General features: G+C 37.6%; 1 protein-coding gene and 1 long non-coding RNA gene across 4 annotated transcripts in view; one reads left to right on the top strand and one right to left on the bottom strand.

The window, feature by feature from the left end:
• Window positions 1-27,379, top strand: part of LOC142361621 (uncharacterized) — a 60,744-nt gene that overhangs the window by 7,167 nt on the left and 26,198 nt on the right. The gene's annotated exons all lie outside the window — the stretch shown is intronic.
• Window positions 8,504-27,379, bottom strand: part of MYPN (myopalladin) — a 78,763-nt gene continuing 59,887 nt past the window's right edge. For 2 of the 3 annotated variants that reach the window (XM_075423108.1, XM_009944425.2), the window contains exons 13-20: window positions 22,855-23,076; window positions 22,172-22,321; window positions 21,153-21,232; window positions 20,511-20,637; window positions 18,762-18,969; window positions 17,902-18,067; window positions 15,527-15,660; window positions 8,504-13,444 (exon numbers count right to left, since the gene is read on the bottom strand). In XM_075423108.1, coding sequence (XP_075279223.1) covers window positions 13,275-13,444; window positions 15,527-15,660; window positions 17,902-18,067; window positions 18,762-18,969; window positions 20,511-20,637; window positions 21,153-21,232; window positions 22,172-22,321; window positions 22,855-23,076 — 1,257 coding nt within the window. In that variant the 3' untranslated portion in view covers window positions 8,504-13,274. The remainder of the gene's footprint in view (window positions 13,445-15,526; window positions 15,661-17,901; window positions 18,068-18,761; window positions 18,970-20,510; window positions 20,638-21,152; window positions 21,233-22,171; window positions 22,322-22,854; window positions 23,077-27,379) is intronic. The other variant, XM_075423109.1, reaches the window with a different exon arrangement.

Genomic DNA, 27,379 nt, shown 5'->3' with positions numbered 1-27,379 from the left:
TTACATGACTTGAATAATAGCTATCTCATGAGAATGCACAATATTTATTAACTTACAAAAGACTTTTAAATTTTATTGTGTTCTTTTACATTGAAAGTCCCTTGAGATTAGTTTTAAAAGACAAAGGATTTAACTAACAAACTTATTTGGGCATAGAAGGCTGTAGCACCAAAATATGGTCTAGCAATAGCATGAAGATTAGAGGTCTACTTTCTTTTTTTTTTCTGGTGCACATGGAATACTTCCCGTAAAGCGTCTTCAGAAAAAGAAGTATCTCACAAGTTCTAATTGCTGATCCTTTTGTGAAAGACATATGGTTCTGTGGTTTTTCTGAAAGGTGCTGTTGTCAATTCTCTCACATGCACGAATAATCAGAAATTGTCATTCACAAAGTAGCATTTGAATGTGTAATAGTGGTTCTTTACGTTTGGGAGAACAGGTCAATGCACACAGATAGGAATGTTGAACATTTATAATGAAATGTGATGCAGTTGTACTTCTTTAAAAATTGAAGATATGGCATACATTTTGATAATGGAATAATGGAGACTCTCTACCCCAACTATCATCTCTGTTCAAGACCATTAGGATTCAGAATATTAAGAGCAGAGCAACTGGGCGTAACAGCCTACGTTCAACATCTGTCGCGCTGGAGTCCATTAGTGTTCAATTGCATCCTATTGTTTTTGGATTATTCAACCTCATTTCATTGTCATTGCTTCTGCTAGGGATTAATCAGCTGTTTACAACTACACTAAGTTTTGGAGTCATAATGAAAACAATTGAGCTATAGTTCTAAATAAATATGCAGTATTCAGTCTCTAATGAAAAAAGTTACTAATTTATGAATGCTGGTAACAAGTTAATTAAGTTTGAAATCAATATAGATAATAAATCATTGTGTGGCAGGGATTTTTTTACCTTTTGTGTATATCATAGAAAGATCATATGATATTTCTTTGTAAGTTTATGTAAATAATGGTTTTAGTAATACAAGTACAGTAAAACAGAGATGTTTTGATTATGGGATGTGAGTGTATGTGTGGTGGCTTCTCTATAATTACAATTGTAGCAGAAATGATCCCTTACTGCCAGCAAGCAAATTTCTTCACATCCTCTTTTATTCTCTTTACCTATTTAGGGGTATTACTAAAAAGACACATTTTAAAAAAAGTTGTAGAAAACACACACATATGCTTTAATATGGTGTATTAAAAAGGTCAGTTTTCAGATTATTTGTGTAATTACATGTCTTTCTGTATGTCTATATCACAACCTATCCAAATATTTTTTAAATCATGATTAGATAAATCCATAGATACATTTTAACTGTTTCAATAATTTTAAATTATATTAATGACATTGGATTTGCTGACATGCAAGTACATAATCCCCATTTTTCTCAAGATACTACTCTCTCTGCAGTGTTGTGTACTTTAGAGAATGTTAAAATTTTGAGTCCTGAAGGGTTTCTAATAATTTGAGTCTACTTATTTTGGTGCCTTATAGTGCAAACCAGTAGTTTTCTTGGCCATATACCATTAAGCTAATTCTCCTCTGGTTTATTAAAAGAGTTATTTCTTCTACTCTGAATACTATCTAACCAGAATTTTCACGTTTTAATGTACAAATACTACAATGCACAGACATGTTTTTGTTTTTTTTTTTTTTTTTTTTTTTTTCCTGAGTTGCAACAGATTATCCATTGAAAGGATCTTTTGCTTAACTGCCCAGAGTCTTGTGGGGCCAGCCAGACACTACTCCAGATGGCAAGTTGTTAGGGCTGGACAGAATGGCTTTGGAAGACTTCTCAACAGATGAAGGCTGTAATGTTCGGATTTTACTGTTTTGGTTTTTTTTTCCCCCTGTAGTTCCCAGGGTGGGAAGGTACTGGGATGGAAGCAGAGTGCCGCCCTCCCACCTGCTACCACCTGTTTAGCTTTTGCAGTTTCTATAAAGCCTCATCTTGTCTGTAAGACACAATCATTGCTTGCTGGCAGGAGTCAAGGAAGGAGAGATTTTTGTTATGAAATTATGTCTACAGAACACAACAGTTCATCAATTCAAAATACTCTCCTAAACTGAATCGGAACTTCTTTCATTTCAAATGGTCATTTGGAATTGATGTGTCTTTAATCCATTAAGATCCTTTTTGGATTAAATGAACCATTTTCTTCAGTAACATACATTTTGAGAATGGATATTTCCTTGTTTTCTATCTCTCTGAGTTTGAAGAAATTAAAAGAATGAAAGCATAAGACATTAAAAACTATTCTTTCTTTAAACAATAAGAAGCAATTTTCAGGCATTTCCAGAAGAATCAGAAGACTTTTTATTTTATTATTGTATTTTTTTTTTAGACGCTAAGAAAATTATCCCATCATTGATACCTGGAAACAAATTCAAGAGGTACGCAGGCTACTCACATGAGTGCTTTCCCTACCACTTTTTAGATACCTAATTTTCAAAAAGTAATCTGTGTGTGTGAAACTGAAGCTGCATCGAATATGAAAACCTGTAAATCCAGTCATTTGGATTCAGGCGTAGAATCGGACATCCAGTGCAGAAGTGGACCAGGCTGTGTTGTGAAGTGCAGTTCGGAAAGGATGGAGAATGCTGCGAAGAGAAGGCTGGCTGCCAATGCCAGGGAGAGAAGACGGATGCAAGGACTGAACACAGCCTTTGATCGTTTGAGAAAGGTGGTTCCACAGTGGGGCCAAGATAAGAAGCTGTCCAAGTATGAGACCCTTCAGATGGCTTTGAGTTATATCATGGCTCTCACTAGAATACTTGCCGAAGCAGAAAGATACAGTGCTGAAAGAGAATGGATTAGCCTTCAGTGTGAACACTTTCATCCGGAGAGCTACCACCATTACACAGGACAAAAAATGGCAATGGACGGTGATACTTATGCACAGCGAATATTCAGCTATCACCCTGAACACTTTCAAATAGCTAATTAGAACTTTTTACAAACTAAGAATATGCAGCAGGCCAGATGTGTAATTTAATAATTAGCAAGAGTTAATCTGCTTGAATAAGGTAATATTGGTATTATAATAGCTCATTCTTGTTTGCATCTTATACTAATTTGACAAAATAAATTTGCTTTGAGAACTTTAAATCAATATATGTTTAAGAGGATTAAATTTATTCAATGCTAGTGGAAAGTATAATTTTAATTTGAAATCTTTCGGATAATTGCTTCCTAGTTCATCTAGGTAATTTGATTTTTTTTATTCAAAAAATTTTTGGTGTTTTTTTTTTTACTGTGATGAATCATGACAATATTTTCTACAGATCATGGGCCAAATTGACCCATGTTGTAACTGAACGGAATAAGGCCAGAAATGAACTTAATTCCATGTTTTTTATTTTATGTCAGCTTTAAAGTTATTCTGTGGTTTGTTTTTACATAAACGGCTCCCATGGAAAAAGTTTCATAATGTATTGGAGTTCTAGTCCTCAGAGAACTAACTTTCTTAAACTTTGTAAGTTTGACTTATGGGTTCTGAGGTTGTGTAGGTTTGCTTTAATCCAATTTATGGTGTCTCTTGTATGCTCAAAAAAGAGCTAGTTTCAAGTCATGGAAGGACATGTTTTTATTTTCAACAGCTGTAAAAGTACGTGTGATTATATACCATAAATGAGAATGCTCACTTCAAAATAATCTAAACGTCTAGATTTTTGTAGACTTCAAATGTTTGGATTTTGTTTTCTAATTATGTTATCTGGAAACAATAACAGACTTTGTAAATTATAAATAAAGTGTTTTCTGTGATATATCCTCACCAACTACCTGAAATTCCTACTCTAGGAATTACTTATTAGTTCCTTTCCCACCCCAAGTGTTACTCTATTTCCATCACAGTCCTGGCAGTTTAATGTGGAGAAGAATAAGCTAGCAAGTGATGCTTGCTTCCTGGTTAGAGTAAGAAGTGTCTTTTGTGTACCCTTTGAAAAACAGTGTTTGAAGATAAGAGTTTGGTAAAAAGTTATAGAGCATTCTTGCAAATGAGTTGAGTTCATTTCAGCCTTCAGCCCTGGTGATGCCCTGAATTGCTTTTTGTGTGTTTGCTTCTTTCACCTGTGGATGATAGAGGGATTTGGGTAGAAAAGGCAGAGGAAAGGAGGTTGGGGAGGTTGTAAAATGAGTAGGAGCAGGACAGCTGGACAAGCAGATGTGTTTGTGGCAGCATGGCAGGATGTAGAGTCTGCAAAAGTTCGACTGCTCGTGACTGCTTTGATGGCAGCAGACTATGAAGCCGAAGGCTATGTCTGCTGGTGCTTGTTTCTAGAAACGAGCCCTTGCTAGTGTTAGCCATGAGGCAGAAGGAGAAAAGGAGCTGCTGTCCCAGAACAGCTGTTGGTGGGTTTCCAGCAGGGAAGGCTGGCGGGTTCCCTGCTGGCTGCTGCCATATCTTATATTTTAGAAGTCTTTCAAATGACAAATGAATAGCTTTGGTAGGAGTTATTTCCAACAATTAAGCAGCTTTCAGTGAAAACCAAAAGCAATGACAGGTACTAAGCCCTGTTTTGGAGGAGAGGGACTCTGCTGCAGGAACAGTTACATACAAAGACCTGACCTTGCTGTCTGTCTTTCTCACAGCCCTTATTGACGTTTTGCCCTTGGTCACTGCCATGCAGACTAGTACATTTCCTGAGGTGGGACTTAGACTGTTGCTGGAGTGAAAGCTGCTGGGACAGACTTTCAGGCTGGGTTAAACACATATAGAAGAGGCACTGTATATTCTGAGCAACTCTCTCCTTTAAATGTGGCATTCAGGAATGTTGATTTTAATGTACGTTTTAGCATCTCTAAAGGTAATGAATAATGTTAATTATTAAAATATGGGCTTTCGCTTCCTTTGAATTACATTAAATCTTTATGGGCAAAAGTGGATTCAGCCTTCTAGGAGTATGAAGGATTCCTATCTGGGAATATGTTACTCACTGATTTCTTTGCATAAGTTTATATAGAGGGAATAGAATTAATTGCTGTCCATCACATAGCCAGATTAATGATGAGGAATATTCAAACAGTATTAAGTGACATGATTATGTATGTAATAACAATCAATACAATCCTTCAATAATGAAATGATGTGCCAGCTTACACTGATTTATTAGCTGTAAACTTTAGCCAGACATTGACTCGCCTGCACTGCTAGCACGGTAGTGGGTTTTCCATCCTGAAATGGGAACATGATGCAAATAAACTGTGCCATTACATAGCATTGAAAGCTTGGCTTAGTGAAAGATAGCCTTCTAAACCTTAGGTGGGAAGGGTAATGTGATATATAAGTATAAATACCAGAGTAGTGTGCAAGAACAGTACCAATGTGGTTCTGCGCTACTGGGGTATAATTTGATTTTGTGAGACATGACACTGCAGTTTATATGTAATTTATGTAGAAGTACTTAGTGTCCATTTCTCTTCGGGTTTTTTTTCTTCCATGCAGCGTAGTAATTTACCATCTACTGCATATGATGATAAACACAATTATAAAAATCATGGATTAGTATGCAGTGAATGATTAAATTACAGTAAGCTCCCATAAAGAGGAACAGACAATATAAAACATAAAATATCTGTGGTTGTGTTATGAAGAGTTAGTAAGAATTGAAACTGAAGTCCTAAAAAGCATGTTAGTGCAGTATATAGCTTGTGAACACTTTGTAAATCAGGTCATGGCATCAATCTCTGCTGTTGAACAATATGATAAAATTATAATCCCCATCCTCTTAGAATTGGTTGTGCTACTGGGAGGTGAATATTTTATTGATCTCTTTATTAATAATAATTAGTAATATTAGTGGAAATGTGATTTATATAATGCTGTAGTATTTTTGTTTCTTGGAAGGATGCAGTGTTGAGCTGGAAGTTGGCATTTCCAATTTACTATAGCACAGAAGGCAGCAGAGAATGTTCTTTGTAGTGTATAGACAGCTGTCTGTCTACTGATGATCTGCCAAAGCTTTTGGGGGAGTGAATTGTTGCAAGGGGGAAGCTGAATCATTAAAAATTCCCTCTGAAGGCAGTCTGAAAAGCAGATATTTTCCATGTTGGTTTGGATTTCTCAACAACTAGTCAGGAATTCATTGGTTTCTATTCATAGCTTTCCTTTACAAATAATTTAGTGACCCTTTTTGAAATGTAAACTTGACCATTTACTTTGGGCTTGATTATTGCTCCCAAATATTTGTTCCCTGCTGGCTGTTTGATGCTTGTCAGATAATGGCAGTGACCCTTCTTCTGCACTGGACTTTACTTGTATGGGCATCTGAAGCCCCCTTCCCTTAAATAATTATTGCTTCCAGTGAGCCGCCAAGTGAAGCAAAAGCTTAGATGCTCAGAGCTTGGTGTGTTCTCATTGGGGATGAAAAATGCTTGCTTCATTAAATATTTGTTGCTTGCTACATACATACAAGTTTCACTGTAGAAATTCAGTGTGAAATTCTAATGAACTGTTTGTGGGAAATTAACCTTTATTCTTCATTCCAATTTTTTAGGCTTCTAGTTTCCATCTCACGATTTATAAGTTATTTAGGTCACAGTCCATCTTGTACCATGCACATATACAGGGAAAAGCTCAGTTCTTGACTGGAATTCCTAAAAGGTGCTGCAGTACAAGTTCTGAAAAGTAAAAATGTTGCTGACCTTAATTATAGTCTTGTGAAGTCAATGACATTACAACTTGTCACATGGGGAAGCATGAGTGTCACTAGATCTTTTAGTATTTAGCTAAGTTTCCTATACCTTGTTAAGTATAAGTTCGCTGGTGGAATCTTTGTGGAAGGCCCTACTGTGATGTGATTCAGTAGGCACAAATTTAAAAAATATGATTTCCAGTCAAATTTTTGATTTTCCAAAGTAAGCTTGTGCCTTAAGAGGAGTACCCTTACACTTAGGTTTCCAAATATTTGAACTAAGCAATATGGTTGCAGTTTTCTGTAATTTAGGAGTGAAATTTATCTAGATTTAAAAATTCAGTAAGAATTTACAAAGCAGCTTCTTTTAGGACTAAATATGTTCAGCTGTTCTGTCTCTACAGATTATCCAGGGAAAAAACAAATGCACTGAGAATAAAGACATGTTTATTCGTTGAAGAAGCAGTCCATTGTTTCTTCTGCACAGGTATCTTGTAACAAACATTGATTTCACCTGGTAGTTGGACACTTTTTAAAAAATGCTTTATGTTTTTAGCTTTAATTACATTTCAAGAAAACTTGGCTTTAAAAAACCCAAAGCAAGCCCATGTCTAATATTTAAATGTATTTTCTATCAAAGAGTAGATTTTAATATTATCTACTTTTTTTTTCTAGTTTGTAATTCATTTTTCATTTGTACAGAAATTAGCATGCAAAAGATATCTTACACAGAGGTTGCATAAAATGTGTGCATGTGTACCTCCAAGGAATAAGAAGTTCATTTTTGAATGGCTTCATGCAGCCTGAGGTGCATAGTAATTTCTTTTCAAAATTTCAGAATGTCTTCAGTGTTTTTCTATTTCTTTCCAAACCCGTGTTGCCTGTGACTAACGGGCTGTGTGATCCTAAATCATGGTCAGTATAAATAGAGAGCTCCACCTGAATTCAGAGCATGTATGACCCAAGATTTCTTTGTATTATGCAATAAATGATTCTTTATAGTAGGCTTGAAGTATAAAGGCATTAATAAAAGCAGCTTGTGTTACTCGGAGGAAATCATAAAATGTGTAGGAGCTGCTATAGCTCATGAAGCTGTAGCTGAGCTAAAATGGTCTTGAGAACATTGTCTCTGACCTAGCCGGCACAGAAGTACATAGAAATCAAGCCAGGTAGGAATGGAAAAACATGGTTACATGGGAAAGCAAAATCAGTACCATGAAATGTAATGGGGCGCATCCTTTTTTTGCTTGTTCTCTTCTGTATGCGAGCTGTAACATCCAGCTGCAAGTGTTTGGTTTGCATCTGCTGCTCATTTAAAATTCATTCCAAAGTCTACTAATGGACCCCTATACAAAGAATATGCTAAATCATTCAGGTTGAAGACATGTATAGGGAAGAGTGAAATTGAGTGGGGTTTGTGTGTTTGATTGGCCCTTATTAAATTTTCACAGTTCAAGTGCTGGATACACAGCTGAGGGTTAAAAAAATTAGTCCACTGTAACAGGTCTCCAGTGCCCTGCTGCATAGAGAAACTTCCTGGAGCGTTGGTCTAGACCCAGCAAACAGGTGCTTCAGGGGGAGTGTGTGGGCTGGGCATCCAATGTAGTAGACAGAGTCTGCATGAATTTTTGAGATAGAGTTCAGCTATGACAGTCTGTAGGTAGAAGTATATGCTCAAGCATAGGCTTTGGAGACTAATTCTCCAAGATGCTGAGAATCTGGCAAATCTATTAACCTTTAAGACATGCAAATTGCCTTAAAGACTCCTTGGCTTCAGATCTGGTACCCCTGAGAAAACTTGTTCTTTCAAACTTTGAGAAAGGGCTGAGGTTATCAGAAAAAGAAAGCATAATTTAAAACCAAAGCAAATTGATATCAAGATTTATTTAAACAAGCAACAATTGTATTTTAGAACTACCTGCTGGAAGCATGGCTAGTATAGAAGTCGACAGTATTTTACGATTTTCTTCTAAATAATGTGAGGTCTTATTCCATTAATTAGCTGTCACAGCAAAGTTCTGGGAAACCTCTGTTCTTGTTGCACACTTTCACAATTATTTGAACACGTGAAGGACACATTCTTGTATGCAACTCTGAAGCATTTATTGAAGTTTAGGTGAGATGAAGGGAAATACATTACTCAACAGGCAGGTGTTTGTTTTTTGCTTTCATATGCACTTAAAATATACTTTCAAACTGACATGAACATTTTTCTTCCCAGTGAGAACAACTTTGGATCAAAAAATAAAAAATATCAACTTTAATCAAGAAAAAATTATACAATACAATTTTAAGGCTCAAAGTGGAACATCTTTGTATTGCAAATAGTAAGGCAATTAACAATCACTTCTCCAATATATAACAGTTAAAATATTTCATTAGGTCTTGCCATCATTTTGTATGAAGACATTTTCCAGAACTAACACTTTTAAACCTGGTAACATTAAGAACACGAAGGAATTCTTATTCCAGATTTGTTGCTTTGAAGTACTTATGATTACTGCAAACAGTTGGAACTGGCAATTGTTTACGTATTAAGATAAAGACTGCAGACTTGGCTTTTCGTATTTGAAGTGTGTGCTCTCCTCTCCTCACGTTAGCAGACGTGAGGCATTCAGAAGGTGTGCTCGGCCTTCCATATGGAAGCAAAGGAACTCAATCCAGCTGTTTTAAAGCAAGTCCAATGGTGTCAATGCAAACTGCTATGTGATGCTGCTGAGGACTGGATTTGCTGGACCAAAATTTTGAAGCAAAGATAATACTTTTGCATTCTAGAATGGCAGTACAGAAGTTGTAATTTCTGCTCTTCTTTGAAACATACTGTGCCTCTGTTTGATTGCATACAAAACCAGGACTAGAAGGAAATGGGAAACTAAATAAACCTACAAGATTCTGAATTGGAAAACACTGAGAGGTTACAAATCTGAGCATTTCTGTATCTCACTGATACTTATCTCACTGTTACGTTCTACATCGTGATGATTTAGTGGACGTTTGGAAGAGAATAGCTAACACTTGACTTCAGTGGAAGTCCTAACATTGATTTTTGTTGTTGCAGTAGCCTCCCCTGAGTAAGAGAATGAAATACCATGTTCGTGTGAAGTCAAATCGGTTATTCAATTAAACAAAAACAATGAACAGCCAAGCTGTTCAGGAAGGGAGCACAGTTGCATAGTCTCTAGTGCATCTTGACACAAGATGATTAGGTAGTGCTGCCCTTCGCAGGACATGAACTCAAACAGCATCTCATGTTTTGTGACAGCTTGGTGTTGTCTCCGCTGCTTACACAAGCCTTTTTTCCTTGGCTTTTCCATTGGTTAACAACACAGACATAATTTTTGTGTCGTCTTCTAGCAAAACTTCTTTGTAATGAGCACATCAGTACTACTAATTAGCAGCATGTTCATCCATTCACATAAGCTTCCTTTACATACTCATTTTATTAGCTTAGCATATGCAGAGGATAAATGTCCTGTAGCAGTGAAGAAGGAAAATTTGGTGACTACAGACCTTTTGGGATCAGATTCTGATTTTGTTTGTATCAGATGCACTGAAAGTAATTGAAATTACTGACCTCTGCGTTATGTAGGGAGATGTGATGAGTAAAGTTTGATCCTTTTGCTAATAAATACTGTGAAGGAGAGAATGCTGTAGTTCAGCTGACAGACTTTGGTGATCCACTCTCAGTAGCCTACCTTGCAGTGAGACTTCTGGGGCCTCTTCTTGAATGACTAAGAATTAATCCTGCTTACTCAGATTTCTGGGAAAAGTCTTTCAGCAGTAGCTTCTTGTCTTCCCAATTCCAAAGAACTGAATGTACATTTTTAAAAAATGTTGTACCACTTAACCCTCTGCTTGTCAGTTTGGGTTATAATGATGCAAGTTTGTAGACATTCCAGTGAAATCACTGAGAAAAGGTTGAAGAGATATGGTTTATGTGGTTTTTTTTCTGTGCACATTGTCTTTAATTTGTACTAAGTTTTTGGGCATATTTTCTGATGTTGTAAAATGTGAGAAATGTGTAAAAATGCGAGAACCACTACTACTGTCAGTAATATTAACAAGTGTGGTTCCAGAACTATTAACCAGGTATTTGCTAGTATAAGTACTGCTATTCCTTTCTTCTAAACTACACAAAGAACTTGAGTAAAGAGGATAAAGAACTGTGTAAAGAATGAAAAGTTTGTGCTTGCTTGAATTCTTAGTTTCTACTGAGTCGACAGGTAACTTAATCTGTACAGGGTATTCAGACAGGCAGTGTAAAGTAAAATAATTTAGGGTGATTTAGTTCTGAAGGAACCTCAGGTGGTCATCTGGTCTAACCCCTCACTCAAAGCCAGGCAAGGGGGTCACAGGGGACTTCTAAGCAGACAATCACTTGACTAAGCCTGTGCTGGGTATAAAGCCTGATGGCTGATACACAAGTTGGAATACTTTGGATCAAAATCTACTCTTCAGTCCTGGCATGAAACAATGGGAAGAGCAGGGCTGTAGATGGGAGTAGAATTTGATCTTTTGTGTCTTAATTTCCTCTCTTCCCACTTCCTAACAGCACTGAATTAAATAAGCAAAATCCAACAACTTTCCTTGGAGTATTTTCCCAGGAGTAGTTACTAATATGGGAAACTTTAAATTTTGGTTTGCCCAATTCTGACTCGCTCGACGTTTAGTTTTGGAATCCCTAAGCCATCCTAAAATAAGTGAAGATAAGAGGAGCAGTAGGTTCTCTGTCCTGGAAAATCAGACCCACAATGTGTCTTAAGTTGGGCATGCCGCAACTGGAGTCACTTGAATCAGTGCATCACTTTTAATAGCTATGAGTTTTATTTTGTTCGTCAGGGAGGAGGCACAACATGGGAACAACTGGTATTTCTGCTTTCCAACTGAAATACCTGCACCTTATTTTGTCTCTGAGAGTAAGAATGTGTTTTAGCTTCCTGTTCTGTTCAGCCTGGGGTGAATTGCCTGAGGTTTCTAACGGAAGCATGCAAGTTATAATGATGGTTTTGTTTTATGGTCTTCACTCAGCTGGGAAGTGGAACAGTACAAGAAATTCACTTCCCCTAAACCCTTAGGGAACTGACAGTTAAAAGACAACATAAGCTGCATTTGCAGGAAACCCAGTGAAAGGCTATCTCTTTCTCAGTCTCTGGCTATATCCAGTATTCTTTTGCTCTTAAGATCACTCCTCATTGTTTTCTTTGCATATGTAAATTTTTTAAGTTACATTTTTACCTTTGAGAAAATCCAAATAAGGTCTAAAATGAAAGTATCTGTTAATTTTTCTTTTGATCTCTGTGACTTTGATCAGGACTCTTTTGCATTCTCTAGCTATGTTGAAAGCAGTAAGACCTGCTTGTAAAAAATGTCCAAAGAAGAGGAATAGCAATAATGTAAAGATGCAGGAAATCATCTTAGATATTCATAGTTTCTAAGTGCTCGGAGGTATTAATACAACTATATAGATAATAAATGTATTTAAATCAATCATTAAATGTTGTCACTTAACACCTATTGCACTTTCATTAAATTGTCTTATTTAGTACTACTGTTAGTCACAGTAGGTTTTTTAGGTCTTTGCACCTCACCATTGCTTAACTTCATAACTTTTTATATTAACAGAATTTTTTCTGTCTTTATAGTTGACAGCACACTTGTGATTATTTCCTAAATGATGGTGAAAATTTAGATTGCGCCAGGTCATAACCCCTTTTCAGTTAGTTAAAAAATGAGCTAGATGGTAAGTGCACTTTTAGTCACGTTAAAAATTAGGAAAAAGAGACTGATATTTAAAAACAGTGAAGTTACAAGCTTGATACCATCTGTGTTTAAAGGCAGAGAATCACTATCATTGTAAAGAAAAAATATGAAGCACATCTGGAAAATTGTTTCAGCTGTGGGTTCTAGAGAACATGCTTCAGACAACAGGAATTCTAGTTTCCTATGTTAGCATCCTATGCACGTGCCCTGTACCTTACTTTATGAATCCTTACACCATGAGTACACAGTTCATGGAGTACACACACACACAAATATAAATATATAGGGTATACAGCTGTACCTACATGAAATGCTATATTTATCTAGTCTTGAGTTCAAAAATTCTAAGATTATCTGGCATAATAATATATAAAAATGAGTTACATCTTTTCCCTTTAACTTGTGCTTTGTGATTATCTGGCATGTTTTTTTAGAATTACATTCAAAGTCATGTTGTTTACCCTCATTCAGGATTGTTGTTACTGTAATGTCAATGTTTCACTGGCAGCATTCCAGCTAAACTTCGTCAATCCTTAACGTGGCTTGCTATGGTACAGTAGCTTTAATTCAAGCAGTAAAAGTGGTATTGGCTTTTAAGTGCTGAAATTATGTTTACTATGTAATTCTTAGCAAACTACACAGTACTGAATTTATTGCACAACACTTCATACCACAATTATCCTGCAGTAAAATTATATGCAAAAGTCTCGTATGATATATTACTTGCAACATTTGCAGCAGCAGTACACTTAATTACAAACAAGTTGCTTGTAAACCTTGAGCATCTTGATTTGTACCTCTTTTCTTTTTTCCACAGTTCTAGTATCTCTGCAGGTGTAACTGGTCAATTATTTGTTTGTTTTTCAAAGTTCTTCACTCTCCACCACCTTTTGGGTTGAGGATGAAAACAGCATAGGGCTTTCAGGAGCTGGAAAGGCAGAAAAAATGTCGAGTCCTGAACCGGTAAGGTTTGCATACCGGCTGCCACCAGGTCGAAGCTTTATTGGTTGTGGAAGTTGATGGTGCCACTGAGCTGAAGCAACGGAAACAGAATAGGCTGTATAAGCCTTGAATGAAGTTAGCAATGAAACAACAGAAATCAATGCACACAACTGAAAAGTTGCTTCCAACGTCCTTGATAAGAGCACTGCTTTGTTGTTTCCTGTTTTAGGGTCTGTTCCTTCAAATATTATCGTTTACATAGTTTATCTGTTGAGTATTTGTTATTGAAGTCTGCCCCTGTTCAATTCATTGGCAACATTTACATGGATTTCACTAAGTCCAAAATTTAATAATATACTCCTTGAAGCCTGCTCCAAAGCTCTTGCTATCGAAACTAAAAATATACCATAGCATGACACAGAGATGAACAAACTGGACATGGCTCTGATTTTGTACTACTCCACCCTCTGGGAAACTTTTATTCCTGATTTTTTTTTTTTGATGGAATTTAATTCAAAGTAACAATATAGGGAATTTTTAAAAAGAAGTGATTACAATTTTTATATCCCTCTACTACTTACAATTAGTAACAAGTTTTCAAGATTTTTTTTTAAAGATATTGAAAGAAATGTAGTCCAAAGACACATTAGTAATATTCAGCGTTCCCATATGAACAAATACCATTACAACTTTGTAAGAATATTTAGCTATTGTATAATACTTAACAACTGTAATTCTTAAAACACTTCAGAAAGGGAAAATTGATATTACCTTTGCTGATATTTATTTATACATAACCTCCAGGTCTGCACCAGAACTGGACAAATATATGTGTCAGCAATTGCAATGAGAGGGTAGAAGTTCAGGCTACATTACTCTGAGAACAGCTTAGTGTGGGAGACCTACAGCCTACATGTTAAGCATTGATAGGAAGTCTTCTTCCATGCTGAATTTTGACCCTGTCTATCTGGAAATATTTGAAAAAGAGCCTCCTTTTTTTACTGGTAGCTCCCAATCTGTTTCTGTTTGAACAATGCACTCATTATTTACTGTACTTTTTTCTTTGCACGTGGAAGCGAAAATATCAGACCACGCTTTCGATCTCCCAATCCCATCCATTCAAAATAGTGCAAAGAGAAAAGGTTTCTGTCACTTTCTTTGGTGCATAAGACTCACAGAGTCGTTAGAAAATATGGTTGGAATCAGGAAACATTTCCTACTTGCCATCTTTTTCCTGTTTGTACCTTGAATCCTTCATTTGAAAATGTAATTTATGTCTTGCAACATTTAGAAACCTAAGGAATTATTTTTCATTGTATGTGACCTTTTTTTAATCGGACTCAGCAGCCCTCTCTTGAGCGTTACGTTACTGTTGTCTGTGTCCCCACAAGGTGGCGAAATCTGACAGAGGTGCACTGATGCCTTGTGGTTATCCCTGAGCATTAAAGGTTTTGGGGTTTTTTAATGAGAAATGCAAGGTTGAAAACGTGTGAGGTTTTGGTTTTTTTTTTCCTTTTAAGAGTATGGCTATAATCCAATAGTTTGTGGAACGTGTTTTCTGTTTTGTTATGCTGCTTAAGTGATCGAAGTACTCTCTCTTGCTCTAGATAAATTGTCTTAACTTACATCTTGTGTAGGTACAAAGCAGTTAAATGATGTGCTGTATTTCTTGAATTGGGCTGAGGCCTTCCAAGTCCTAGACAAACATACTAGATGCAAGCTAGCTGCCATTAGTTAGGCGTAGTTTGCATCATACGTGCTCCAGAGCAGAAGGGATCTACTTTCTCGTGTGTAATTCATCATTCCATCTCAGGTCAGGGCTGTAGCACAGGCGTGTGTGTCAGAGTGAGCACAGTTAAGGTTCAACTTGAATACATGTTCATTATATGCTAGGAAATTTGGAAGGTGGAAATTGGAGTAGAGAATGCTATGCAAAATGCCTCCTGTGTTTCTTCTCTTTACCTGCCTTTAAACTGATGTAGGGGAGCTGATTTGGCCTTTAGCTGTATCATTCTTCCTCCTCCTGGTGGCCATATTAAGCTGTGGCCATGCTGTGACACTAATTTCTCATCCATGTCAAAACCAGCAATTTACAGACTAAGAACTAGGTGAGGGCTGGGACCAGTCAAAGAAAAGAAAGTCTGATTTGCTTTATTTACTAGCCAATACCTACCGTATATGTCAAGTCTAGCAGTACAAGAGACAATACCAGCTTCATTTTTTGCAGACAAAGTATACCAGCCAGCATCTGCTTTCTTGGCAGGCTGAATCAGGAGGCAGGCATACCCTGTTGTATCTTGGTGCATGCTGGGAAAACAAGTGTTTTGGAATTAGTATTTCTCAAGAGCACATCAATTTTGATATTTTACAATACGTACATTAAATATTAAATAGATAAGTTGTAACTTCTATTCTCAAAGAAGTAGTAGCCCAAGACATTTATAGTCAATAGATTTGCTTTCAGTATGGCCTCAGCCAATGATCAGATTAGCTGAAGCCGTGGTGTGACAGTGTAAGCTGAATTGTTGCTCTGTATGTGTTAGTACTGGAATTGTTTATTGAATTCCAATGAATTAAACCCATGCAAAGCTGCTGCATGGTCATACTGTATGTTTTCCTAGTTCAGAAGCTGAAAGAACAACATAACAAAATACCAAGGACATTTGTACAAAGTTGTGATATTTTTCATAACAGTAACCAGAGCCAGCCAGAAACTTGCTTATGGCACCCTTTCCATGAGAAAATGCCAGAGTGAGAAAATCTTAAAGATTCTTTTGGCTAACAGTCTAAAAGAAACCTGCTTCATCATTCCCTCCTCTTTCCTTGCTCTTCAATGATCCAAGACTTTCTGGCTACAACTTCCACGAAAAGCTATTCAATAGTATATCAGAGAACTGAGGCTCCTCTGCTTTCTGGGCTGTGGTTGGTCCTTTTATCAACCCAAGCGTTGCCCTCATTGTAAAGGAAGGGGTGGGAGAAGAGCACATCAGAATACTGAAAGTTGCAGGAAGTTCTGAAATTTGAGATTTTGTTTTCCTTATAAATTGGAATGAAATATCAAACCACAGAATTTCAGGTCAAGAGGACATTTTGTGCTTCTGACAGCCCTAATAAAAAAGGGAACGTTCACCCTTTGCTCCCTACACTACATAATTTGATTTGTGCTGGAGGCTCAGTAGTATAGAAGCTCATGCATGTCCATATCGTGATACAAAAAAGGTTTCTTGGCCTCAGGCAGGAAGATAATGGTGAGGCAAGATGGGGACAAACAAGGACAATGCTGCCTATCGCTCACATGGTCCTGTGCAGAACCACACAAAGCGTTGGGGGCAGGCAGTCTGGTTATGACTGGCTGAAATAGCAGTGGTGTTACAAGCCTGATTTTAGCTCCTGGCATGGTGAGGTGTGGGAGATTTCCCGTAGTCATTCCTCTGCTGAGCTGAAGCAAAAGCTTGTTTTCTAAGCTTCGGTGAAACAACTGGAAATGAGGTATTTTAGGACAGTTGTTCATTCTGTATTAACTACAGTGTTTGCATGTGTATAACTGTCATTCCTGTGAAAGTACCAGTACTTTAAATAAATCCTTGAGTAATCTCCATAGAGGCAGAGGAATAAAGACTACAGGCTATAGAAGATCAGAGTTAGGTGGATTTTTTGGAGAGGGACAACAGGCTCTGAGTGGGGACAGGGGGACCACTGAAAGATTGTTTCAAGTAAGCTTTCCCTCGTGGTAGCTGTGCATTCATAACGAGTGCTGCTACAGAGCCAGTTTTCTTTACAGATAGCCTGCAAGGTATGCATGTGAAAGCGTAGTACTTCTTGAAGTTGATCGCAGAGATCCGATGACTGCATCAAATCATTAGTTGGAGCCAAGTGAAATAAAATACTAAAAATCAGATTTATGCTGACGTAGAAATATTTAAAAAAATAAATGAAAGCAATTAATTTCTTATTAATTACAGCCAGACACGTTATTTCATCAGCTTTTCTTCTGCAAAATCTAGAAAATACTGAAGCATTTGAATGCAAGACCTGAACCTGAACGTTGTTGTGTTTTATAAGCGTGGATCAAAGTCTTTGCCTACTTTTGTGACCAAACTTTGTTGTCAGCCTCTGTATCTGATACGCTAAACTCTCTACTATCCCCTGCTCTGAGGCATTCAGAACTATGTTCTACCTGTCCTGAGTTTGAATTCATCCATAGTCAGAACTAAAGTGAGGAAAAAATAGTTTAGAGAGAGAATAAGGTACTAAAATACCATATCGTACTACCTTTGATAAGAAGATGCTTATACTGTATCAGGCCTGTGGCCCTAAAGGTCTGTCACCGCATCCTGAAGCAGTGGTATATTATGCTCCATCCCTTTATTCTGAACCAAGGAAATAGCTATGGTTCACCTCACAGTGAAGCCTTTGAAGCTTTTTAAATTTTTATGTAGGTGAAAGAAGTTGTTTTAAGAACACCACCTGCACTTATCACACAGGTTTTCATGGAAACCATTGATCCAGCCACAAGAAACTCCAAGCATGTCTATGATGGTACAATACCTCATCCTCTCTCTGTTTGATGGGATGGTCTCATTATCCTTCTTCCAGTAAAATATGGGGGGTGGCATTCCCACAACTCTGCACTCTAGTCTGACAGGGTACCCTTCAGGAACACCACAGTTCTGAAGCTTCTCCAAAAACATGGGGGCTTTTTTAACTTCCTTTGCTGGAAAAAAAGAGGAAGAATTATTGAACAACAGATATTTTATTCTTTGTTTTCCTTTCAACAATACAAAAAATTATTCTTGTGATATCATAACAGGTTGTGAATTTTTAGTGGGATATTGGAAGGAAAGTGAAATGCTATGACATAGACTCTGTAAGGGAATATAAAGAAAATAACAGGCAGAACTGATATTCATAAAAGGACATATGCATAGCTGATGGGTCTAAAGATACTGCCATTGCAGGAAATTAATGCCAGATCTATGGATTTCAGTAGCTCCCATTTGGTAAGGCTTTATTAAAGAACAGTGTCAGATTTGTATTTTTTCTATTTAAAAACGTTTTTAAACCAATAAAATTGGGACAGACGTCTAGGAGACCTCAATGTATATTACGAATTCAAACACTAAGCATTTTCTGGGGAGAAAATTAAGAATGTCATTTTTCCAAGACAAGAGAGGTAAAGTGATGAGGAGAGAGAATTCTCACAGCCCTCTGTTAATAACAGGAGTGCACCTGTCAGCTGAGCACTGGGTCCATTTCCCTCCAACAGATAAGTTTTATAGCTGTTGAACTCTCCTACTATCAGTAAATTAACTATTTATTTATACTTTTCTGTAGGGAAACTAAGGCACTTTTGGAGAAGTGTGTACAAATAACTACAGCATTGTGACTAGTTTTTCAATGATGCTTACCTACAACAGTGAGCTCCAGACTAAATGAATTTTGTCCTGTTTTATTAGAGGCAAGGCAAGTGTAAGTTCCAGCATCATTTTGTGAGAGAGGATCAATAAGCAGAGAGTGAACTCCAGTCTCTCTGACCAGCATCTTGTGGGTGCCGTCTGGTAGCACAGGTTTGCCATTCAGAAGCCACGTCAGGTCTGGAGTTGGTAACCCACTCACCTAACAGACAATGAAACAGCTAGAGACCAATGTCAAACTGACAAATAGATGCTAGTAAATTCATACATAAACCTATTTTCACATGCCATCGGAATGATGTCCGCCTCTAGAACAGAAGGATTTTTTTTTCTCAGCTTCTGTTTTTCTGCTGATTAGTTCCAAAAGGGAGAAAACCAGAAAACAAACAACCAACAAAATCCCAAGAGAAATGAATACATGAAATGCCTACATTTTTCGTCGTCAGAAATGAAGAAACTTGGTTATGTATCAGATTCATGAAGGACCCCAGTAATCTGCTAGTTTTCTTTTTTTTTTAAAGCTGAGTATAAATCAAAACCCTGGATCTAAACCACTATAGAATTTAATAGAGATGACAAAGAGTTCTGTACAAACGACTTTGTATTTCATAAAATTTGATGAAGAATGATACAGTTCTTTGTGGCTGTTAAACTTACATGCTTTAGAACACTATAAATTAAGTGTTTTATAGAAAGATTATTGGACTGTGTTATACTCTTAAAGACCTTTCCAATAGATAGAAGTACTTACTCATGTCTAAAATACTGCTTTCCAAACAATATTCTATAAACCAAAGAAAGAGAGAAGTGGAACTTGCCTGAACGAGGACTGCTCTCTTCCAGGTTTGTGCAATACCAGGCATGCTTTAAGGCTTCACAAGCTCTGCCAGGACAGCAGAGCTAAGAATAACCAAATTCTTTGGCATGCTCCCTAGTAAACTTTACATTGTAAATTAAGTAGTAATGAATCTTGTTTATCTTCAGGGCATTAATTTCTGCTTCAGAGTTTCTACTGTCTTCAGGGCAGGAGACATTCTGGAGCTTGGAAGAGCTCAGCGTCAGCACTACCACCTTTGCTGTGCTGCTGGGTCAGAGAGGGACTACAAAAATATGTTGGAACAGAGGAGTTTCTTAAAGCTGTTCAATAACAGAATGTTCCCTGTCTGTACTCTAATCTCTGACAATGCTCTCATGGGGATTTGAATCTGTAAATGGGGATGTTTCTGCATCTGTGCATGCTGGGGAAGCATGAAATGAACTGGGCTCTGTTCCCTCTTTTTCAGGGAGTATTAATCTTCAGTAATTCAGTCCAATACAATGGGAACATTTGTTTGAACAGAATACAACATGCTGAATCCTCTCTTTCTCATGGTTTTGTGCTATTCTGGATTATGTTCAAGAATCTAATAATGGAGCAGGCGGATCTGTCATTCCCAGATGAACTTTTGGAGTTTGGACTGGTGAAGGACAGGTGAACGTATCTAGTAATTTGAACAACCTTATAAGTGAACCTTCTGTTACTGGGGTTGTGTTTTCTGTGTTCATCATTCCATACAGCATGTGTTGAAAAGAAATGCCCTGAATCAGCTCAGAGACAATGGCAATAAGAAGTAATTTTAAAACAATGAAGCATTAAAACATTAACAGAAAGTGTTCATGCATGCAATAAAGAACATGAAAACACCTAGCAATACACATACAGAGGTAGGGAAAGTGAGAACGAACAGAGGAAACAGTTAATACCTTACAATCCAACCTACAAAGTCGCCCTTCGTGTGCTACCATGTCACCTGGAGCCTGTAGAAAGTACGGCCTGAAAAAGCGTTCTTGAACTGCCTCTTTGTCTCCTTCTGGCACCTGGGGTCGTGTTCTGCAACACAAAAACTGCATGTATATGGTTGAAAGCCAAACTTGTCTTCACTTAATGGTTAAAAAAAAGGAAGAAATCTTGGAAAAGAATGGACGGATAGCTTGAGTTAAATAAAAGGGCAGAAAGAAATGGACTCGTATTTTAATATTTGCATATTTTTCCATTTAGAAATATCAAATTAACTATATTGTGTAGTATTGTTTGATTCCCAAGCTGTCATTTGCTTCTTTTTGCTTTTTGGGCTGAATTTTATCTTGCTAATCCATCCCTTGGCTTTAACTCTGTTGCAACAGGTAAATGAAAAAATACTTTATGCTTAAACTTCCTTGTATTTGAGGATTACCTTAAAAAATATTACATTCTAAGTGACCTATTGGGAGGGAACCACTACTGTTATTTCCATTTCATGGTTGAGAATTGAAGTACAGAGTGCATTGAAGTACAGCAGCTATTTATTCTGAATGTCTTCAGTAAGAAGCATAAAGAGAGTCTGAAGGACTTGTCTTTCCTTTTACCTGTGAGGCTGAATTGTTGATATTCGGCTCCGAAGAGGGATACTCTGAACCATCAGGTGGCCCGAACAACTTATTCTCCCCTGCAAGTCACAATGGAAACAGAATTAATAGTTGGTTAATAGCTCATTTCATCTTAAAGTATAAATATTTACAATTAAAATGCATTAAGATTTTTTTTAAATAAAGTAACTGAACTATAGTATAAATACTGCTTTTTCAAAGCAAATGCTAGTACCTATGTGGTGGAGTGCAGTTGAGGCAGGGGTTTCTTTGTGTGTCTAGAGCAGTGTGTTTCTCAGACTGCTCAAGGCTGTGGCAATGCATTTAGCAGTGGTGCTGTGTAAACCAGCTTAAGCAGTCTGTCCCTGCTTGTTCATTCCTGCTACTGTGTCTCCGTGAATGCTGTCTGCTAGTACCTTTGTACTAGTGTAGTTGGTTGTGTAGCCACACAGAAACTGAAGAGTAGTTGGGCTGAAATATTCAGAAAAAACGAAAAAATTTAAACTGAAAGAAGTTGCCTGATCTACCTGAGTGTACTGCTAAATAAACAGCTAAGCTAGCACATAGGGTGAAGGAGAATGTTATTAGAGGACAAAACTATTTGCAGATCCACAACCTTCTATCCTAGATAAAATAATAATTGTGTTTGGTAACACTTCCAAATTTGACATAATTTTTTGTTTCCCATTGCTCTATTCTTTCTGCCTGAAATACTGTATCTGTCTTGTCATCGCATCTCAAAAAGTATCTATCAGCAGCAGAGAAGGGGTCAGAAGATAGAGCAGGAGTTATTAATGTGAAAAAATGTCCTTAATGATTGTGACTGGGATGTGTAACAATAGGTGAATAGTTTCATCATTGTTCATTATATGGTTTCCTCTCCTATGCTCTGAAGCATCTGACTTTTGTTACAGTCACCACTCGATGTCAGACTTAGGTGGCCCAGTCTGTGTTCCCGTTAACATATATTAGAAACAGATGAAACAAGCATTTTTACAGAGGAGAGTGAAAGACTTTACTTGTGGGTTTGCAGCCATAATCGTATAGTTGCCATCATCATCGTTAGTAGAAGCTTCAATATGTAAAGAACATGTTCCATCTTCTTCTCTGTTCATTTTGAAATGCGTGTTTTTCTTTGAAATCTGCTTGCCATCCTTGAACCAGTATACCTGTAGTGATCAGACCCCCCCAGAGACTTAACACTTGCTCTGTAATGGAATAGTGACTAGCGAAAATGTAGGTAAGAACATGACATAAGCTGACCAATTGCTAGTAAAAATTTTAGAATGTTGTAAAATTTGCAGATCAGTTACAATATGAAATAGAAGAATTCCAGGCTGAACTCAGAAAGCTACATATCTCCTTTACATAGGTGGGCCTGTCAGGTTCTCTTTTTTTGGGTATAGACACATTGCTGGTTATCGCAGATCAGTTCTCATCTTTCTGAGAAGTTAATTTTTTAGGAGCTCATGAAGTTCTGTTTCTCTTGGAGTCAGGAGGTTGTGAGGCAGTCTGTACAGCAGGCCTGATACATGCCTAGGAGCATATATTGTTATTTGAGAAAGCAAGAGGGGAAATAATTTGGTTTAGAGCTCTCTTCACAGACCCATGTTCTTAGGAGTGAGACTTTCCAAAGGGACGTATAGAAAACAGCAGGTAGTTGGTTTTTATTCTTTTACCACTAACAGTGAGAATGACCTACCTTGGGAACAGGTATTCCAACTATTTTGCAAGTGAATGTAATGGGAGATCCTTCCATTACCCGAAAATGCTTGAGTCTCTTATCAAAGATTGGTGCTATGTATTTGCCTGTGGGGATTTCCTCGTGTTGGACTTCATCATCAGATTCATCCACTGGGGTACGTTCAAGGCGAAATTCTATTTCATTCATCAGCCTCTGCTCAAAGCTGGAAATCCTGTATTCCTGCAGAGTGAGAGAGGCATGGTTCTGAACAAGATGAGCTGTGTTCTGTGTTATTTGCAGTTGTTTACACTTTTAGACTTACTCTAAAATGAGTGAAAATAAAAAAGCCTATGTAAACTAAGACATATTCGAACAGTCTGACTTCGGTCTGCAGACACAGAGTCTTACTGCATTGAATTTGCAGGGTGTAACTAATGAAATGGAGTTTTTTCAAAGGCAGTTAAAAAGTCAAACATGTAATTCCTCTGAGTCCCTATGAAAAAACTATACTCTTGCACACTGTTGATCAAAAAAGATCATTAAAATATACTAAATTTTTGAGGATTTTGTGTTCAAATGTTAGTCACCTGCTAATTATAGAAATGAATACTGCTATATATTTCAATTCAGAATTAAATAAGGAAAACTGTACCTACTAAATGAGAAAGCTAGGAAGGAAGTGAAATATTTTCAGAGTAATTTACCTTCAGGTTAAAACTTGACCAGATTTCTAGCTGGTATGAGTGAGAAAGCAATACATATCACATTTAAGTCCTTAGAAAATTAAACAGATGATGCAAGAAAGCCAGTCTATTCCTACATACATTACCATTTCCAGATAGTTTGATATGATTATGAGCCGCCTCCTAAACCCGTGCAGTCAGTTAGAAACCTCTTGTTACTTAGCTGTTTTGCATGAGGATGTCTTTAGTCTGGACCAAGAGGCATTTGACCAAATGTCTCTTGCTGTGACGTGTGAAGCTTCAGACCAACAGCCAGCTTCAGTTTCTGACACCAGACCGATGTTTGTCTTGGGTGTGGTGGAGCACTACAGATACACATGAATGGACTTTTCTGGTAGCAGATGCTGCCTAGCTACACTAGCATAGACAGCTGCAAGAACATATTGCCTAAGTAATTATAAACTATCTTGTGCGGAAGTTTGTACATAGGCCTGTAAAATTACCCGAATCAGTTTGCTCTGACCTGGATTTATGCAGTTTGTAAGTCCAGAGCTTGCGTTCCTGCTTCTGTTGAAGGGCACTGACATTTCTGAGAGCAGACTTATGTTTTATTCTCCTTCTGTGGCAAGCATGGATCTTCCGAATCTCACTTTAATCTGTCAGTCTATTATAATGGGTTTTGGTGCTTTGTTGTAGGAAGGAAATGATCTGTGGCTTGGAAGGGAAATACATGAGCAATTCCAGAAGTGCAATTCTCATTTTTTAAATAGAGTTTTAGAAACTAGTGAATAGTAAATAAGGATGTAACCTATCCTTAGATAGATTCCATTTGCTCAAAAAAAGATGCAGAAAATGTGTCTTGTCTGAAATCTTATAGGAAGTTAATTAAAGAATGAGCAAAGATCCCTAGTCAGGATCTTGCATCAGGGACTTACATCGCTGATCATTTACCTATTCCATCATACTGCTGATTATGCTCTTGAGCAGTAGTTCCCAAGTAGTAAGGAGCAAAAGTGGAGAGGCAGCACAAGATTTTAGCTGATAAAGTCTTCTGATTTCTTCAGGAGACTGGCCAAAGGTTGGGAGATTACAAGGGAGTTTTGAGGAGACAGCGGTCTGAAACTTGGGAGTGAGAGGGGGGAAAACATGGCAGCCACAAAGTCTGATTAAAAAAAGTTGGAAATTGCCAGGGTGGAATAAATGCCCTGGTAATATCTGATTTTGCTACTGGTAGTGGTAGATGCTGTAGATTGGTCTCTTAATCTAGTATCTTTTTTTGGGGGGGGAGAGGGGGCGTGCTGTAAGGCCAGCTCCAGTAAAGACTGGCTGTGGTAGGAAAAGGCAGACATCTCAGAGTGGGGAGGAAAGCGCTTTGATGAATGAACTCTCTTTCCTGGAAACTGAGCCTTCCTTCCCTCCTGCCTGCCTCTCTCAAGCTCCAGGGCTGTTCCACACAGCTTTGGAGCAGTGGCAATAATTACAAGGTAACAGAAGTGTTCAGAGGGAGCTTAGGTTGCCTGGGTCCCCGCTTCAGGATACCTTCCTTACTGGTAACACTGTCCCACCACTCTGACAGGGACAGTCTGCTCTCTGATTCTCTCTTCAAATGTACCACTGTGAGTACAGCTTTGCCAAGTAGGAGTTTTTGAGCTTGCAGGCCTGCAGAAGCGTGCGAGACGTGCCAAAGGGTGGGAGCCGGCCACTAGATGGTATCATCCACTTTCTTAGTTGGCTTTGCTCTGTGGGCTGGCCGACAGCTGGTGATCAAACAAACTGTCTTATAAAGTTTAATCTTGTTGAGCTTTTTTTCTTTCACACAGCATGTCTCAACAAATGACTTTGATAAATGAAATTCTAATCTTAGTTAAGCCAGTGTAAAAACCGGAGATTCTTCGATTTCTGACCAACCAAAGCTATAATTTTTTCCATTTAGATAGTGAGAGCTAGTTATAGTGTTCCAAGGGAAAGTTAAACATCAGTCTTTTACCCTTGATACTGAGGAAAAAGCCTGTGTGTTTTCAGGAAGGTAGAATCAAGTGAAAATCAGGGAGTGACTGCTATATTCTAAGAAGCAGCCATGTCACCAAAATGTACTGCAGTTGTATTTTGTTTCTAGAGTCTCCAATAAATTAGGGAATTCAAACCGAGGTACTCTGTTGCAAGAAATGTACTGAAGAACATTATTTGGAGTTTTGTTTTCCTTCCACTTCTTTGGGAGCTTTCAATAGTTTCCTTCATCTTGTTTAGCTAGTTCTTGGCAGCAGAGAGCAAAACCTGTTGCAAAAAACTTGACCTACTGAGAAAGGATTACCTTGAGTGTCTGAATTTTCCAGTAGGACCTGAAGATACTATATGTAATTATTCTAAGAATTAAATTGTTTTCAGGGATTTCACATGCTGTGTGGCCTTTGGAAATGTGGAGACTAATTAAGGGTTAATTAAGGTAGGGGTAATCTCTTTCCCTCCTTCCCTCTCCTACATCTAATGATTTGTCACATGAATAAAGGTCAGGGCAACATAGCAGGTATGGTACTGAGTCTCATTTCTGCCTGTTTAAACATGGTACTGTTTACTGTGTAATGAACCTCTGAAAAATTATGTAATTATTTCTGGATATTGGTTATATGACAGCATAATTATAAAGCTAAATACACTTTTGCATACGTGTTTCTCATTTATCATATTTGAGGACTTCTCAGCACTGTTACTCACTTTGTAAAGATAAGCCATTTTGCAAGTGTTATGTATGTTTAGAGGGCAACAGGACTGATGGACAGAGTAGGCAAAGTGACTCAGAAATTGGTTATCTCAGAAGCTAGACACAGTAAATCCATGAAGAATTTTTACTTGGAGAGGGCAACACTGAACTTGGATTAGAATAAAATGAGTGGAGATGGAAAGTGTTAAGATGTCTTAGAGTTAGATAGCAATCCAAAAGCAGGAGTCTAGAAGACTAAAAACTGGAAGAAGGATTTTGCAAGAACCAACGCCTTTTAGTTCTTAAGTGCAACATAATAAAGAACAAAAGAAGAAAAAGTAGGGGGCCAGTGTCTGTTGTCAGCAGACCAGTTATTTATGGCCCTCTGAACCTTACCAGCAGTTAACATCATTCTTTTATGGCAGTACATAAATCTACCACTGGACTGTCTTAGTTGTATACAGTCTTCAACTTCATTGAGCTATGTGCATGTTTCATTAGACTTACAAAGTGTGGATGTGATGACTTTTTGCAGAATGGTGTAACTAATCTCCAGATCAAGTTTTTCTTTAGTTCAGTTTTCTGGTGACTGTGTCAAAAGCAGGTTTTGGAAATGAAAATTGCTAATGAGAAGAATAAAGTTTCAAATTAAAAAGGCAGTATTGTACTTTTAATACATCCTGAACTGTATAGTTGAAGATTGGGGAATCGTTGCTTGGTCCCTGAAGTGAGTTTTTCATTGTATGGTGTTCTCTAGCAGATGGGAGTAATGGCGCTAACATTATGCTTTCAAGGCATCAAGTTAATGAGTAAGGTGTTGACTCCAGAATATAATGCTTGTTTGGTAGATTTTCTTCTAGGATTAGCAAGAACAGAAAATAGTTATTAATATGGCTTTCTGAAGAACTGTTTTTGTCACAGAAGCCATGAAACTATTTCTGAATTTGATTACATAAGTGGAGTAGGGCAAAGTGTTTGTGGTTGTGGTTCAGACAAGTATTTCGTAAAGCATCACACAAAGAACAAGTCCATGTGATCACTGGGTGCAGTGCTCAAACTGGGCTGCAGTTCAGCATGCTGAGGAGACGAAGGGGAAGAGTACAACGGTTCAAACTCTGGATTTGGGTCAGAAATGTAGGGTTCCAGCAGCTTTTTGGCACTT

Source organism: Opisthocomus hoazin, chromosome 6 (genome assembly GCF_030867145.1).
Source record: "Opisthocomus hoazin isolate bOpiHoa1 chromosome 6, bOpiHoa1.hap1, whole genome shotgun sequence".
Classification (NCBI taxonomy): domain Eukaryota; kingdom Metazoa; phylum Chordata; class Aves; order Opisthocomiformes; family Opisthocomidae; genus Opisthocomus; species Opisthocomus hoazin.
This window is presented reverse-complemented; position numbering and strand designations above follow the sequence as displayed.